The sequence below is a fragment of the Candoia aspera genome, chromosome 4 (assembly GCF_035149785.1).
Source record: "Candoia aspera isolate rCanAsp1 chromosome 4, rCanAsp1.hap2, whole genome shotgun sequence".
Taxonomy (NCBI): Eukaryota; Metazoa; Chordata; class Lepidosauria; order Squamata; family Boidae; genus Candoia; species Candoia aspera.
Window position 1 is genome coordinate 94,773,878 of NC_086156.1, and position 14,163 is coordinate 94,788,040.

Genomic DNA, 14,163 nt, shown 5'->3' on the forward strand with positions numbered 1-14,163 from the left:
AAAAGAAAATTTCTACAAAATGATGTATCATTGGTACATAACACCAGATACATTATTGAGAATGTTTAAAAACCACTTCAAATAATGCTAGAAATGTTTGCAAGCAAAAGGAACATTCTATCACCTATGGTGGACTTGCAAGAAGACCAATAAATGTTTGATGTAAGTGTTATATGTTTGTAATTTTGTAAGTGTAATACATTTGTTTTTTGTATTTTGTTTTTATTGTAAGATGAAATAAACAATGGTTATAAAAAAGAGCCAAAGAGCCCTCCTTTTTACTCTTCTTAATCATTCTAGATCATTTTTAATATCAGTAGTAATTAATGTTAATTTCATTTGTTCACTTTGTTTGAATGTGTTTAAGTGGTGGAAATTTAAGTGTAAGCTGCCCTGAGACATTGAGAATGTATTCTGCTCAGAATCTGAAAAATACATTTCAAGTTCATGCTAAGGGTCACCACTAGGTCTTATTAAGAACTGGTTATTTATTAGATCATAGGTTAATGGAGAAAAGGATTAAACAAACAAAAATACCTCTTCAATTTGAAGGAAGAGAAGCGGGAAGTCAAGGAGTATGGGAATCTCAATTTACACTTCCTGCTTTAAGATCCTGTTTGCATGAACAGTGATAATATTGCACATTTGCACTCCTGGTAGTGGGAAAGCACCTCATTAAGCCAAAGAGAACTTTTCCTAGGATCTCACTGCAGCTGTGAAGGCCATGATACAGGGTGTAAATGCACCTTGTTGCAAAGAGCTGCTATGTTTATGCCATCACATTCTTTGGACCTTGGTTTTCCTTGCTAAAAATTAGAAAATAGAATGCACCATGCATTTCTCCAGCTATCTACCTTCCTCTCTTCTCATTTTTTTCCTTCATTATATGATTCCTTATTGACAGATTCCACCCTTACTATTTCTTTAAAAGGATCGAAATTGAAATTTAAAGGTTGCAATTTCCTCTTCCCCTTATAATTATCAAAAAAACAACAACAACACACACACACAACCCAAGAACCGGTGATTAACTTTGCTGTTCCTCAAATCCCAGATTGGCAATTATTATACTTGGAAGAATGCGGACTAACTGCTGATGGACAGTTAAACCTTTAAGAGTTTAAAGGCAGGTAAGATCATTATCAGAATGATCTCTCTGAACCATTCATATTCTAAGATTCAGAACAGAATGGAAGTCATGTAAGGAACAGATTGAGATATAGACCAAGCTAGTCCACATTTGGGGACTCATAAGCATTTTCTGGAAATGGAAGCCTTTTCACACAGGGATTAATATTTATAACGATGATATTGATTCTTTTCCTGCTGCTATTGCCACCCACGTCTTGCAAGACTGAACCAATAAAATGCAGCATCCAAGATCCTATCCCGATTGTTCAGAAATATTTCCAACCCGGTGACCTAATTATTAGTGGCATTACTTCTTTTGTCTTCATAACTAGAGATGTAGAAAGCTTTGAGGAAGATCTTCATCATTCTCTTGTTGGTGAATCCCTGTAAGACAATAATTTCTTTCTGTACTCTATCGATCTAGATAAAATTCTTTTCTACACCTCTTCTGTGTGTCATAATTAGCTATAGTGATAAAAAAAATTATCCTTCCAGCTAAAGTTTAAATGAGGTGATATTTTTCGGCTTATAGATGATTTTCTTGTTCTTTCTAAAGTAAAACAACAGGTAGAACGTGATTCATCCAATTTTACTTCCCTGCTATAAAATGCTAATATCCGTGTTACATTCTTGGGAATGTTTCACATAATTAGAATTGCTTAAAAAAAGCAAAGAGATAAAAAAACACCCTGCGATTATTCTCCTCAGAAATAATTCCACAATATTGATACTGAGTAATAATAGAAAAAATCAAATAACATGAAACAATGACTATTACCTTCTAAATGATTATTACTTTGACGGAGCTTATTCTCTTAATCAGCTGAGATGAAACTTATTGGCTTATTGGCTTCTAAGACATTTTCTTGATGGAATTTATTTTCACTGCCCTTTTCAGGTGCAGAGTTTCATTTGATTCCGCATCTCTTTCCCTTTGCCGCGTCCTGACTAAGTATTATCAGCATATCTTGGCCATGATATTTGCTGTGATGAAAATCAATGAAGACCTCCAGCTCTTACCTAATACCAGCTTAGGCTTCAGAATCCTTGAAAGCTATGCTTGGGCACAGACATATCATGCCGCAATGGAACTTTTCTCCAGTCAGAGCCAATTTGTTCCCAATTACAAGTGTCACATTCTGAACAAACACATATCGGTTCTCGGGACTATTGATCCTGGAAATGCTGTTAATATGGTAGATATTTTAGACACTTACAAAGTTCCACAGGTAAGATGGATTGGCTTTGTCTTTTCAGATGTAGGGGATTGCAGTATGTTAAGATATAATTAACTCTCATGCACCGTTCTCTGTGGAGCATATTTAAGAAAATGTAATATATAACAAAATAAAACAAATTCAATTTCAGTATTTGGTGTGAGTATTATTGAGTTTCAAGATTAACCATTATTAATAATTAAATATTACCTATTAGGCAGGAATTTTTGATTCCTCTAGAGTTCTCATGCAAGTTGCTAATGTGATAAAACAACAACAACAACAACTATGTAATGTTTCTGCAGTTCTTTTTATTTATATTTTACTTTAGTATTAGATTTAAATACTGCTTTTCCTTCAGGGTGTGAAAGGTAGCACTTTCTCCACCTACAGATACTTCTCACTTACCAACCACAGCTGGGACAAGCAATTCCCGCATTTTCTTCTGTCAGTCATGTTTTTCCCCTGTCTTTAATATTTACCTATCTAATATTTATTTCCATAGTTCCCAACAATCTCTACTACAAATAAAAGTCCTTTCTACTACCACATGGCTCCAGGTGAAGAACTTCGTTACAAGGGGATTATTCAATTACTTTTGCACTTCAGGTGGACTTGGGTTGGGGTACTTCGAGGACTTGGAGGAGAATTGGAGCACCTAATCTTTTCAATGTTTTCTCTCCATGGCATCTGCATTGCTTTCTTGGAACAATTGAGAGCAGTATATATCACAATTTTTTCTGATGTGTTGAAATGGCTTGTAGAAACCTTTCATCTTGTTATTAACAGCAAAGCCAATGCTGTCATAATCAATGATAAATATCTTTTAAATTTAAGATGGGTGTTACGTCTACCTGAAATGGAATTGGTTTCTATAACGCCAAAAGGTAAGGTGTGGATCGTGGCTTCCCAAATGGGTCTTGCATCATTCTTTTATCAGAAGAGCTGGGATATCCAAGTCCTCCATGGTGCTCTGACCTTTGCACCTTACTCAAATGAAGTTGCAGGATTCCAGCATTTTCTCCAGACAGGGAACCATTTCTCATCAAAAGAGGATGGTTTCCTCAAAGATGTGTGGGAGCAAGCATTTGGCTGTGTGTTTCCAAAACTATCTGGGAATGAGGAAACTGAGGACATTTGTACAGGGAAGGAGAAACTGGAGAGCCTTCCTGGGGCCTTTTTTGAAATGAGGATGACCAGTGATAGTTACAGTATATACAATGCAGTGTATGCTGTGGCACATGCTTTACATGCCATGAAGTTGGGCCAACAACAGCACAGGGGAAAGTTGAATGGTAGAAAACTCAATCTTCAGGATCTCCAGCCATGGCAGGTAATTTTATGAATAATCAAATGTGTTGGAAATGGGATTTGAATTGCCCAGATTCTCCAACATCTCACAGCTTCCTGATCACAAAGAGCAGTGAGATTTAGAAGGAAAGTTATAAATGTCTTCCATGTTTCTTCTTTATCTCTTTTTTCCTTTGGAGATTTAGATCAGTCCACACATATTTGGAAATTGCTTTCAGACTCAATGAAGAAAGGACTATGCTTTCAAAAAACATGTCTGTTTAGAAGACTAGGAGATGAGAATCCAACAGAAGATGAAAGTACTTAGCCTGTGAATGAAATGCAAGAAATGAGAAAGCATCTTGTAGTGCAGGATAGAAGTATATAAACGAAAATATTTTTTCTTCTGCTTCTATACTCCCTACCAGAATGTTCTGAGACTCTAGTGCATGCATGAGACTTGAGGTCTTGTCCATATTCCTCAAAAGGCCATGGCAGAGAACCTGAGCAGGCTGCATCCAAATTGAATGTCTCTTCTGCAGAGTAGGAAAGATGGTCAGAAAAGAGATTGAGAGCCAATAAAATGTAGTGAAAAGTAGTCTTAAATGATAATGGACTGTTTGAAGTAGTTTGTGCAGAGAATAAGGCCTGTGAAGGAGAAAGTATGCAGACAGAAGAAGTTTTTATGTGTGTGGCACAGATTGTGTATAACATCTAGAAGCTGTTCTAGAATTCAGAAAAAAGACTCAGAAATCAACTATGTGAAGCCCAGCCAAATGGCTCTTGCTCTTTCAAGGCAAATGGGAGAGATATTCAGTGAAAGAGAGAGAGGAAAAAGAGAAGGGGGAAAAAACCCCAGATGTATCAATTTGCAGTCTCTCTATTTTTCAGTCTCTCAGTCAGAAGACCAGAGTAACCACTTGCTGAGACAACATCTGCAGCATTTTCCAAAATCTATGTTCTCCTATGGGCTCCCAATCTGACTGAATCTCCTGTCAATCTATTTTTGCCTCCTCTTCTTCCCCTCCTAATCACCCCACACATCCCTGTATAATTTAATAACCTGATTGTAAGGATCCTTCTGATTTCAGATGATATCTATCCATAACACAATCCTTTATCTTCCAATTCCCATCATGGCATCATATACAATGTGGAAAAATGGACACTTTCATTTTTATGGATTTCATTATTTACTGAATCAAAAAGCATCAATGGCTGACTATTTAGCATTAGAGAAAGATAATGATGACATTTCGAAAAATTAAGTCCAACTCCTGCCTATTCCTGTCTATAGCTGATTAATTTTAAATTTTACTTTAGATATTAAATTGATCTGATATTTCCTGGTTGTTTTATCTCTAATAACAATATGGGATAAGCTTCTAAATGTTCTTGCAAAAATACGGCACCTTGATTATATATATATTTGTACATTAATTGTATATTTTGTATTGTATATTTAACTGATATTAGAATATCAGCCCCACCCATTAGATGTTGCAGAGAAGGCATGTGGTAGATACCATCCACGAGGGACCTACATTTGGTGGGTCCCAGGTGGTGGGCCTTCTCTGCTGTGGTGCCCACCTTGTGGAACATTCTTCCCCCCTAACCTTGGGTCAACTCAATCGCCTTTCTTTTTCTGTAGGTCCCTCAAGACCTGGTTATGCAACCTGGCTTGGGGGTCCCAATGAACGGGAGACTTGTCTAGATGTCTCCACTATTGAGGGAGATGTACTCATTCTCTCTGCTTGGGGTTTGTATATAGTTTGGTTTTAGTTCTTCTCTAGTTTTAATGTTGTTGTTTATCTTTTTAAATTATTCTAATATACTGTATATCTACTGTTTTTTAACTTATTTTATAAAAGACTTTAATAGAGTTTCAAAGTACAGATAAAATACGTTTTTTAAAGAAAAGCATGAAGAAAGAACCAAAAGCAAAAGGACAAACTAAAAAGGTGCAGAGATACTCAGAAGTACAAATCCAGGCACAGTGTTTTCTCTTATCAGTGCTGTCAGTTTTGCTATCTCCACCAATTCTGATACTTGCACCATCCATTCTTCCTCTGTGGGAATTTGTATATCTTTCCATCTTTGTACGTACAAAAGTCTTGCTGTTTTTGTCATATACAGAAGCAAAGTTCCATTTTTTTTTCAAGTTGTTGGTCCATCAAGGCTAAAAGAAAGAGTTCTGGTTCCAATCGTATATCAACTTTAAGGGTCTTTTGGATTATATTACATATTTGCTCCCAAGATTTCTTAGCTTTCCCACATGTCCACCAAATGTGACAGAAGGTACCTTCACCTTGGAAACATTGCCAACAAACCTATGATACCCCTTTATACATCTTTGACAAGATGCATAAAGGTCTTAAATAACAAAAATACATCATTTTATAAAAAATCTCTTTCAAAATATAATTCAACGTGAATTTCAAGCCTTTATTCCACATATTTTCCCACTGATCAAGCATAATATTATATCTAAAATTCTTTGCCCAAATTCCAAATTCATTGGCAGTAACATTTTGTACATCTTAGTAATGCCATGCTCATCCTTAGTACCTTAGTGCACTTCAAACTGAATTTGAAGTTTTTTTATTGACAGAATTGTAAGTCATTTTATCCTAATTGAATCATTTCTTCAGTTGTGCTATGCTTCCCTTGTTTAAAGTTTCGGTTCTCTTTCCACAAAAGTGAGCAACTCTGTATATCTCAACAATGTCGGTTTCCCAATCATCTCTCTTCTAAAAAAGGCTTCCTGTTGTGATAACCACAAAGGTACATGTGGAGACATTATTTTTTTACATTTATAACAAGTATTTATACAATTTATAGTTTATATTTCATTTCTTCCCTTGCTGAATAAACTGAGACACGTCCTTTTGTCATTGTTTAAAAGGTATTTCCATTATCAAAACTGGTATTGTCTGAAAAAAGACAACATCCTAGGTAAAACTTTCATCTTAATCACAAAAGTCCATCCCAGTAATGATAATTGTAACTTATCCTACCTTGAGAAATATTTTTCTTTTTTTTTACTTATTTACAAATTTGGACAAAATTATTCTGAATCAAGATATGGTTCACATTCAACAAGATAACTGCCAAATATCTAAGCATTTTTTCAATTTTGGAATTTTTGGGTGGCTATATAAATCTGATCAATCAGTCACTTAAATATAATATGTATGGTTTTATTGAGCTGGATTATATTTGATTCTTGAATGTTAGTATAATGTAAGAGAGTGATTTTTGACCAAGGACCACAGATAACCATCCTTGAGAGGAACACTAACACATCAGAGTAAGAACATATATAAAGTGTTACAAGTAAAAATATTTATATGGTATCATATAATTCTATAAATTAATGATGATTACTTTTTGTATACTTTTTCATGTTCAGCTTCACTTCTTCTTAAAAAGAGTCTCATTTAACAATAGTGTCGGAGATGAAATTTCATTTGACAAGAAGGGAGAACTGATTACAGGACTGGATATGGAGAACTGGGTCACATTCCCAAACCAGTCCTTCCACCGAGTGAAAGTTGGGAAGCTGGATCCCTGGGCTGCTGAAGACAAAATGTTCACCATTCACAAGGAAGCCATCACCTGGCATCGCACTTTCAATGAAGTAGGTTGTGGATGTAGGTGATATTGTTTAAATGATTGGGATGATAGCCAATGAGTAGCTCTAAATCATTTAACATAGAAGGAATATCAAATACTGGGTGGAACTGTAAGCAAGGGAAGAGTTCTAAATTTCTGAAAAGCAGGGATACCTAATTGATTACAGATATTAGTATTGGTTTTCCAAGCATATATTGCTGTAGAGTTTAAAATGACAGGAATATATATATAACGTTTCTACACCTAAATGGCTGTAAAGGATGAGGGCAGGTTTGGTGAGTGGTTAAGCCACAAGGCTTGAATCCATGCCTAAAATAATGTTTTTGTTTCTGACAATACCTGTCTTGACAAAGGATGCACCATTTAAACAGTGGCAGAAGTATATAAATGTATGTGGCAGGTGAAAAAACCACAACTTAAAGTAAGGTGACATAAGATGCAAAGGAAAGAGGAAGATTGGGTTACCTGGTTGGAAATTGTGTTTTTCAGCTTCCTGTCTGGTTTGGGTCCAAGAGTGGCTTGTGGAGAAAGAGAAGAGTTTTGCAGTTAGAAAGATATGATCTGAGATTTGGGTAGCATGGGCATTTGTGGTACAATAAGTCACGTTTAATGTGGATTTTAAATCCATTATGTTAGATGTGCCATATTGATCATATGGAATAGATATAAACCCAGGTTTTGCCTGAAAACACCTTGTTGGCTTTTAGCACAAGAACCATTTTATAGATGAAAAATCATAGGCCAGCATAAATGGCTAACTTATTGTGAGATACCAGAATTTTGTGAAGAGGGATGTAAAATAAAATTAAGAGAAGAACTGGTGGCAGAAGGATATAGTGGTCAAAAGAATTTATGGTATTCAACCTTCTATGTCTGAGTTTGAAATAGAATTGTGTACCAAGGATGAACATGTAATTGGTGAATTGTAAAAACTTCATTGAAATTTGAAACAAAACAAGAACAAGTGAAAGAGTGTATGATAAAGGTAGGTGAAAATTGGGTTATGATATTCAGATGTAACAATGGGAAAATATGTGGCTGAAAGGACTGGGATTTATTCTAGTGATAATCTTCAAGAGCATTTTTCTAAAATGAGGGGCAATTGCTACATATCAGCAGAGAAATTGTTTAGAATGTAAAAAGGCATTTCAAATTTATGCTGGTAATGTGAAAAACAAGAAGGGACATTTTATAATGTTTGGTGGACATCTAAAAGAGCTAGAAAATTTTGGATTCAAATACCCACACTAATGCAGATATTTTAAAGGTATAATAAAGAATTCAGACCAGGAGTTTTTCATCTGGGATTGATGGACAAAGAGTTGGAAAAAGTCATGGAACTTTGTTTTTGTATATGATAACTGCAGCAAGAATACTGTATCAACAAAGATGGAAAGATTTAGCACTAGCCACAAGGGAGAAAAGATAGGTAAAGATGATGGAACTTGCTGAGATGATTAAATTGACTTCTTTGATCAGAAAAAAGACAAAATCTCTGTTTATTCTTTATTATTTCCCTCTTCCCTGTAGTAGCCCTTCAAGTATTAAAAGACTGCCATCACAACTCCCCTCAGTCTTCTTTTCATTAAACACAACTTAGCTGACTCCTTTGGTTGTCTTCATAGAATTAGGCCTCCAGACCCCTATCATTTTTGATCCTCTTCTCTGCACTCTTTCTAGGGCCTCAGCATGATTTTCTGTACTGTAGTGACAGAACTGAACACAGTATTCCCACTGTGGTTTCACCAGGCTGGTATAGAGCACTACTGTCATTTCCTGGGATCTTGATACTATCCCTCTGTTGAAGCAGTCCAGGATGCATTGGCATTTTTGGCAGCTGCAGCACACTGCTGACTCATTCTTATGTGGTGGTCCACCACTTAAGATCTTAACATCTGGATCCTTCCCATAGGCACTACTATTGATCCAGCTTCTGCCCATCTTTTACTTTTGTATCTGGCTTTTCCTGCCTAAGTGTAGGACCTTTCTCATCTCACCATTGAACTTCACATTGTTGGATAGGGCCCAATGCTCAAGTCTGTCAAGATCCTTCTGAATATTGAGTTTACCTCCTGAAGTATTAGCAATTACCACCAGCTTTGTGTCAGCTGCAAATTTGATGAGTGACCCTTCAATCCCTTCATCTATGGCCTTTATGAAGCTTTTGAGGAGCACTGGGCCCAAGGCAGAACCTTGAGGTACCCCACTGCATGCTTCCCTCCACATAGTTGTAGTTCATTTAAGGACCACATTCTGAGTGTGGTTGGTCAATAAAATATTAATCCATGTGGTAGTTGTACTGTCCATCCCACATTGTTCTATAGTATGAAGATGTAGGCTGTGGTCTACTTGATTGACCACTCTACTACCGTAGAGTAGAAATAATAAGCAAGTGATGATTGACTGCTTCTTGGAATTTGCGGAAAATAATATGCCTTATCAGCAGAAAAGACAGAACTGTTTCTCTTTTTTCTGAAAAATCCTGTGTCAGCTCTGGCTTTTGATGGAATTTCAAATAATAAAAATGTATTTTTTTTTAAAAGGCTAGTCATTAAATAAACAATTAAATAAAGATTGAATCTACCTTCTGAAGCGTTAGCAATTCCCCCCAGCTTTGTGTCATCTGCAAATTTGATGAGTGCTCCTTCAGTCCTTTCATCTAGGGCCTTTATGAAGATGTTGAAGAGCACTGGGCCCAAGACAGAACCTTGAGGTTTCTCTGTATGCTTCCCTCCATATAGATGTATTTCATTTAAGGACCACACATTGAGAGCAGTGGTCAGCCACTGTGAACCATCTGGTAGTCATACTTTCTATCCCCCATTATTCTTTCATACCAAGAAGTAGGCTGTGGTCTAATTTATAACCAACTCTGCAAGTGTAGAGCAGAGAACATCAGGAATTGATTGTCCACTGCTTTTTGGAATTTGGGGGAGGTTATATGCCTTATCAGCAGAAAAGACCAATCTCTTTCTTTTCTCTCAAAATGCCTGCCTCAGCTCTGGCTTTTGATGAGGTTTTGAATAATAAAATATAATAATATATTTCAAAAAGGGTGGTAATTAAATAAAGAAATAATAAAATATATAATAAAATGTTGTCTGGCATCTATCAGTGTTCATTTTGTATTCTAATAATAATGAATCAACCATCAACCATTCTCTTAGATGTGTAGGGAAAAACTCAAATTAACTTTTTGAAACATATTATTATAAGACAATGAGTTTCAAATAAATTGAATGAAAATATATTGTTCTAATCCTTTGGCCCAAGTAGTTACTTATGGGTTATTTATTCTATAGCTGAGAAATGGCACATATCAAAGACGCCATCAACCATATTATCCTTCTGCAATGCCTGCAACCTTTAGGTGATGCAGTAGTTTCAACTCCTTCTGCATTGTTTGTTCCAATCTTTATCTGTGGGAAAGGTAACACCATCCTAGAGGCTACATTGACATAAAGCCTCTGGCAAGATTGATCTGATTAATTAGAGAAAACGATCTCTGTAAGTCAACGCATTCTGGATTTTTACCTGCTTTGGCTTAAAATGTTATTTAAATTTCTTTTCATGATTTTGATACCTCTCCACCACTTAAGATATTAAAAAGTAGAAAAGAATATTGAGCTAATAATCATCAAATGGTTTGCATATTCTTTGAAATTTAAAAATACCTGGAGATTTACCAGATTTCCCATTCCTTATGTTCATCAGATATAATTAAGGCATTACAAAAATCAATTTACTAGTAATGCTAGGTAAAATTACTTAGAATTATTACCTTCTAAAAGACCTCTTTCAAATGCTTTCATTGTATCCTGCATTAGATTCTGTCCTATTTATATAAGTCTGAAAAAGTTTATTCCTCCTTAATTTCATTTTAAATTTCTGTATTACCCAAGAGTAAGACTGGATACTTTTCAGTGTTTTGAAAATAGACTTTAGCATGATGAGTCCCTCTGAAATAATTCCATCACTGGGGAATGGCCTGAGCCTAAGGTATTTTTCTCTTTAGACAAAACAAGTTTAACTTTATAATTGGTAAAACTGAAAAAAAGAATTCAGTTTTGAATAGTTTTGATGATGAGGTTGATGAAAATAAACCCAGATCCTTACAATTAGCATTCTTTATTTGCCAATATAACAATCAACCATGATTTTACATTTCCTTTTTCAAAATACGTGACTGAATGCAAACATTTTCTTTATTCTTTTATGTTCCAGACCCTGCCTGTTTCTGTGTGTACCGAGAGCTGCCTCCCTGGTTATTTCAGGAGAAAGCAGGAGGGGAAGCCGTTTTGCTGCTATGATTGCATTCCGTGTCCCAAAGAGAAAATGTCAAGCCAGAAGGGTAAGAGGCACCATGACTGAAGTTGACTTATGGTTCTCCAGGTGCCCCCAGGCAGATCCATCAATATGTAAATATGGGAGTTGAATTATGTTCTTTGTCCTTAGCATATTTTGCCCTTTCCACAAAGGGTTCCTAAACGTTTTAAAAGGAAGACTTCAGGCAGAGTTAAAGGTTTAAACCTGGCTGGCATCATATGAACAGGGGGCCTAGGTGACTCAGCAATATCATTCTAGGGTACATTTCCTTATTTTTGAATCTAATTAAAGTTTTTGTATACTTTAATATACAAAAATATATTAAATATACTTCTCATTAACAAAACCTTGATGTGGTTTCGACAAAAACAAAAACAAAAACAATCCCACCAAACAATTAACCAAGTTGATTAAATTAAAATGGTAAAGCATTCCATTTCTCTTATATCTGGATTATGTTCTCCTGTTTTTTTTTAGCAAAATGTCACCTCCAACTTTTACAAAATCTATTCCACTTGATGAACAAAACTTCAGAAATTTTTAATGTAAGTTGAATATAGAATGCCTGTCCTCCTTTTCCTTCAGCAAAACTTAGATTTGTGGACGTGAGCACTACTATAAAAATTGAAGAATATTACAAATATATTATCTCATAGGAAGACAGTTCTATTATATTTATTTTTATTTATATTATTTTCAATAATGCACTCTAGATGGCCCTGCTGAACTTTGATGTAGCAGTAAAACTAAAGAAATACACAGACACCCAATTTGAAGCACAAGTAATCAATAAGCATGAGAACCAATTTGGTCTAGTGGTTAAGGCATCAGTCTAGAAATCAGGAGACTGTGAGTTCTAGTCCTGCCTTAGTCATGAAAGCCAGCTCAGTGTCCTTGGGCCAGTCGCTTTCTCTCAGCCCAACTCACAACACAGGGTTGTTGTCGTGGGGAAAAAGGAAAAGGAAAGAGAATTAGTTATGTTCACCACCTCGAGCTATTTATAAAAATAATAAACATGGAAGAGAAAATAAAATAAATAAATAAATTATTAAATGAAGTCATGAGTATTTATCATTCTGTCCTTTAGCATGGAATTACCATGTTCTCCTGTGCCTACTAAATGCAAGAGTGGGAAGTCATATAGAGAATGTCAGGGAATCTCTTGCTTCCAGAAAAAAAAAAAAACATACTAGTATGACTATAGAACAAATGTATGTACGTTTATATATTTAAATTCTAGATCAGGATGACTGCTCCAAATGCCCAGAAGATCAATATCCAAATAAGGACCAGGATTCATGTCTTCCCAAGAAAATATCTTTCTTGACCTATGAAGAACCAATGGGAATAGGATTAGTCATTCTGGCACTTCTCTTTTCTTTCTGCACAGTTGTGGTGCTGGCAACATTTCTGAAGTATCACCATACCCCTATTGTCAAGGCCAATAACCGAAATCTCACTTATCTGCTACTCATCTCCCTCCTCCTCTGCTCCCTTTGCTCACTGCAGTTCCTGGCTGCACCTGGCCATATAATATGTCTCCTCCGACAAATTAGTTTTGGCATCATCTTCTCAGTGGCTGTGTCTTCTGTGCTGGCAAAAACCATCACTGTGGTTCTGGCTTTTATGGCCACCAAACCAGGATCCAGGATGAGGAAATGGGTGGGAAGAGGACTGGCCACCTGCATTGTTCTTTCTTGTTCCATGATTCAGGCAGGCATCTGCACAGTCTGGTTGTTCACATTTCCACCTTTCCCTGACATTGACGCCCTTTCAGAAAATGAGGAAATCATCCTGCAGTGCAATGAAGGCTCAGCTACCATGTTCTACTGTGTCCTGAACTACATGGGCTTTCTGGCAGCTGCCAGTTTCACAGTAGCTTTTTTCTCCAGGAAGCTCCCCAGCAGTTTCAATGAGGCCAAATGTCTCACTTTCAGCATGCTGATCTTCTGCAGCGTGTGGCTTTCCTTTGTTCCCTCCTACCTGAGCACCAAAGGGAAATACATGGTGACTGTGGAGGTTTTCTCCATTTTGGCCTCTAGTGCTGGGTTGCTAGGCTGCATATATTTCCCGAAATGTTACGTAATTATTCTTAGGCCAGACCTGAACAAAAAGGAGCAACTAATAAAGAGAAACAATTAATAATAGGCAACCCAAACCCCTCCTTTATTAATTAATTTATTTAATAGTTAATTTAATCACTGATTTTAGGGAAGCAGAGAAGTGAGTATAGGAGCAAGTTAGTCCTCAATCAATTAAAATTTAAAGTGTGAGTAATGAAGAGGCCATGTTTCTAGCTTGGATCATATTTCTAGCTTGGATTTGGAAGAATAAGTGATTTGATTCAAGTTGCTTAAAGAATCCTGATTCAATTTGGGGGACAAAAGGGTTGTTCCTAATCTATAATGGGAAGGTACGAAACTGCCTGACATGGATCTCTTTTTGGAATGATCTTGTTTAGGCCTGAAATAAACAACATGGAACAATTAAGAAACATAAAATATTAATAGTGCAAACACAAACACTGCTATTTCCATTATTAGTCTCATGCAGCATTCCTTCT

At 36.1% G+C, this 14,163-nt stretch overlaps 1 protein-coding gene across 1 annotated transcript; it reads left to right on the forward strand.

Annotated features, from left to right (window-relative positions):
* Positions 1-1,305: 1,305 nt before the first annotated feature.
* LOC134496703 (vomeronasal type-2 receptor 26-like) lies at positions 1,306-13,742 on the forward strand. Its single transcript, XM_063302411.1, has 6 exons — positions 1,306-1,517; positions 2,030-2,360; positions 2,854-3,681; positions 7,051-7,278; positions 11,499-11,625; positions 12,841-13,742. The coding sequence occupies exons 1-6, from the start codon at positions 1,306-1,308 to the stop codon at positions 13,740-13,742; spliced, it is 2,628 nt and encodes an 875-aa protein (XP_063158481.1).
* Positions 13,743-14,163: the final 421 nt, after the last annotated feature.

What these genes read in the sequence shown, in the direction of transcription:
- LOC134496703 (XM_063302411.1), top strand. Translation starts at nt 1,306, where the DNA reads ATGATATTGATTCTTTTCCTGCTGCTATTGCCACCCACGTCTTGCAAG. An exon ending in ACACTTACAAAGTTCCACAG is followed by an intron (nt 2,361 to 2,853) that starts GTAAGATGGATT and finishes TTATTTCCATAG; the next exon opens with TTCCCAACAATCTCTACTAC. An exon ending in GAAAATGTCAAGCCAGAAGG is followed by an intron (nt 11,626 to 12,840) that starts GTAAGAGGCACC and finishes TTTAAATTCTAG; the next exon opens with ATCAGGATGACTGCTCCAAA.